Here is a 2,504-nt window from a genome sequence, read left to right on the forward strand (position 1 = left end):
CGCCGCTAATGCTGCGTGTGCTTTGTCGCTGACCTGACCTTGATTCCGGAGGCTTCGCGCAGATACTTTAGCATCTTGGATCCAAATGCCTTCGTCAGCATATTCGCAAGCTGACTCTTCGTGTCAATATAGTCGATCGTCAACAGTCCTCCTTGCGCGTTCTTGCGAATAAAATAGTGCTTGATGTCCACATGCTTCATCCTAGCGTGGTATTCGGCATTATTGGTTAACGCGATCGCACCTTGGTTGTCTTCCCAAACCTGTGTTTCTTCAACTTACTCGTGTCACATGTCTCTTCGCATTGCCCGCGTCCAATGAACTTCCTGCGTGCAAAGGCTGAGAACCATATACTCAGCTTCCGCCGAACTTAGCGCATCCGTCCGCTGATACTTCGACTTGGAGACCACTGGTGCGCTCGCAATCATGACCCCAACTCCCGAAACCAAATGTATGTCATCGGTATTGTTGCCCCAATCTGCATCCGCGTATGCCTTGACCGCAACGCTCCCACTTCCTCGGTAGCCGATCCCGATTTGGCTCGTAGTCTCAAGTACCTTACCACTCGAATTGCTGCGCTCCAATGTAGTAGTCCTGGGTTTTTCAAAACTCGTGATAGCTGGGTTACCACGTACGCAATATCCGGTCGAGTACATGTCGTTATGTACAAGAAGCATCCAATCAAAGAGCGATAAGGCTTGGATCGCATTGCCGACCGTTCCTCTTCCGTTGTTGGTGACTGCTCTGATGACAGCTTCAATCCTGATGCGCATGGATTATCCACGCTCTTGGCATCTTGTTGACCGAATTGCTTGACCACGTCGCCGTTTTAGCGAGTCTACTTGATCATCAAAGTTCCATCTGACCAGTCGTGATCGATTTCTATACCCAAAACAAATTCTGCCTTGCACAACTCCTTCATCTTGAAAGCACTCTTGAGTACGTCCTTGACTTGATATATTTCTTCGCTAGTTCTTGCTGCTATAATGATGTCATCCACATATAGTCCAACGTAGACAAACCCTTTGTTCGTGCTCTTGACATCAACACAATGATCTGCCCCGCAACTCTTGAAGCCATTCCCCACGAAGACACGATAGATCGTCTTGTTCCAAGCACTTGCTGCTTGTTTCAGTCCGTAGATAGCCTTGCTTAGTTGACATTTGTATCCTTAATCATTGTTAAAACCTAGCGGAACTTCCATATAGAAGTTGTCCGTCAACACGCTGTTGAGAAAAGCCGTGTCGACGTCCAGCTGTTCCATTTGATAGTCGCATTCAGCACATACTGCGAAAACTATCTGGATTGAATTCATGCTGGCGACCGGAGGATAAGTCTCGAAAAAGTCGACGCAATGCTTTTGTTTGAATCCTTTCGCAACTTGTCGTGCCTTGTATCGCACGACATCGCCATTTTAACCACGTTTCTTGGCAAATTCGCATCGTGATCCAATTGTGCGCCTAATCTTTCCTCGTATCTCCACATTCGACTTTCTTCATGAGAGCAAAGTTCAGCATCTATTGCTTCACGCCATTTTATCGCATCGTCGCTTGCCATTGCTTGAGCATACGTAGATGGTAGGTCCATATCATCGTCAATGCTAACGGCGTAGGCAAGAACAGCTTCTGCAACTAGTCCATCCTCGTCAATCCTAGCACGCTTCGGAGCCTGTGGGCCTTCATTGCCTTCTGCCGACTCTTCGTCATCTGAGCAGTTCCTTATCATTAGCATCGGCTCACGTCTTGCTCTTGTTCGCTCCACTTCGGGCCGAGACACCAAACGATCTTCGTGTTGCATTGGGTCGGTTGATGATACTCCGTAAGCTCAAATCTCTTTTGTACAGGGCTCTCAGAAGGCATTAGCCGCTGTACATCGATGTTTGGCGCGTGATCCATATCATCCATTTCGACATCTGCAATTGGCTTTTCGACAGCTTCCATCGGATCGTCCAGAACTGGCTGTCGATCCACTTGATGCTGAACCTTGACTTCATAACCACCCTTCATTACTTACCTTTCATAACCACCCTTCATTACTTGAAGGATTCGTTCCGGCTTGACCTCTTGCGTGTCGTAAATGCCGCCCACCTCACGCTCACCCAACCTCACAGAGCGAGTCACTTTGATCTTCGCATTCTCCAAGTCAAACACGCGATAGCCCTTGACATTCTCTGCGTAGCCGATAAACATACACTTGAAGCTCTTGGGCTCCAGTTTGGTCCGTTTCACATCGTCAATGTAAGCGTAGCCGTGCGAAGCAAACACGCGCAAGTGATCCATTTGAGGCTTCATCTTGAAAACAGCTCGTATGGTGTGATGTATAAATATGCCGTATTGCTGGAGCAGATCAGCCGCTGTGTCTACCGCTTCCGCCCACCATTCCGTCGAGACGCTCTTGTAATGCAACAAGCTGCGGGCCTTCTCCTTGATAGCCCTCTTCATACGCTCCGCCACTCCGTTCTGCTGAGGGCTGTATGGAATGGAACGCTGGTGTACAATGCCGTTCTG

At 48.6% G+C, this 2,504-nt stretch overlaps 1 protein-coding gene across 1 annotated transcript; it reads right to left on the reverse strand.

Moving 5' to 3' along the window:
* Positions 1-1,308: 1,308 nt before the first annotated feature.
* On the reverse strand, positions 1,309-2,276 carry PHALS_12316 (polyprotein; the record flags this gene model as incomplete). The annotated part of the gene is made up of 3 exons (XM_024727842.1): positions 1,309-1,714; positions 1,774-1,997; positions 2,058-2,276. The coding sequence occupies 3 exons, from the start codon at positions 2,274-2,276 to the stop codon at positions 1,309-1,311; spliced, it is 849 nt and encodes a 282-aa protein (XP_024578378.1).
* Positions 2,277-2,504: the final 228 nt, after the last annotated feature.

Source organism: Plasmopara halstedii (assembly GCF_900000015.1).
Source record: "Plasmopara halstedii genome assembly, contig: Scaffold_614, whole genome shotgun sequence".
Lineage (NCBI taxonomy): Eukaryota > Oomycota > Peronosporomycetes > Peronosporales > Peronosporaceae > Plasmopara > Plasmopara halstedii.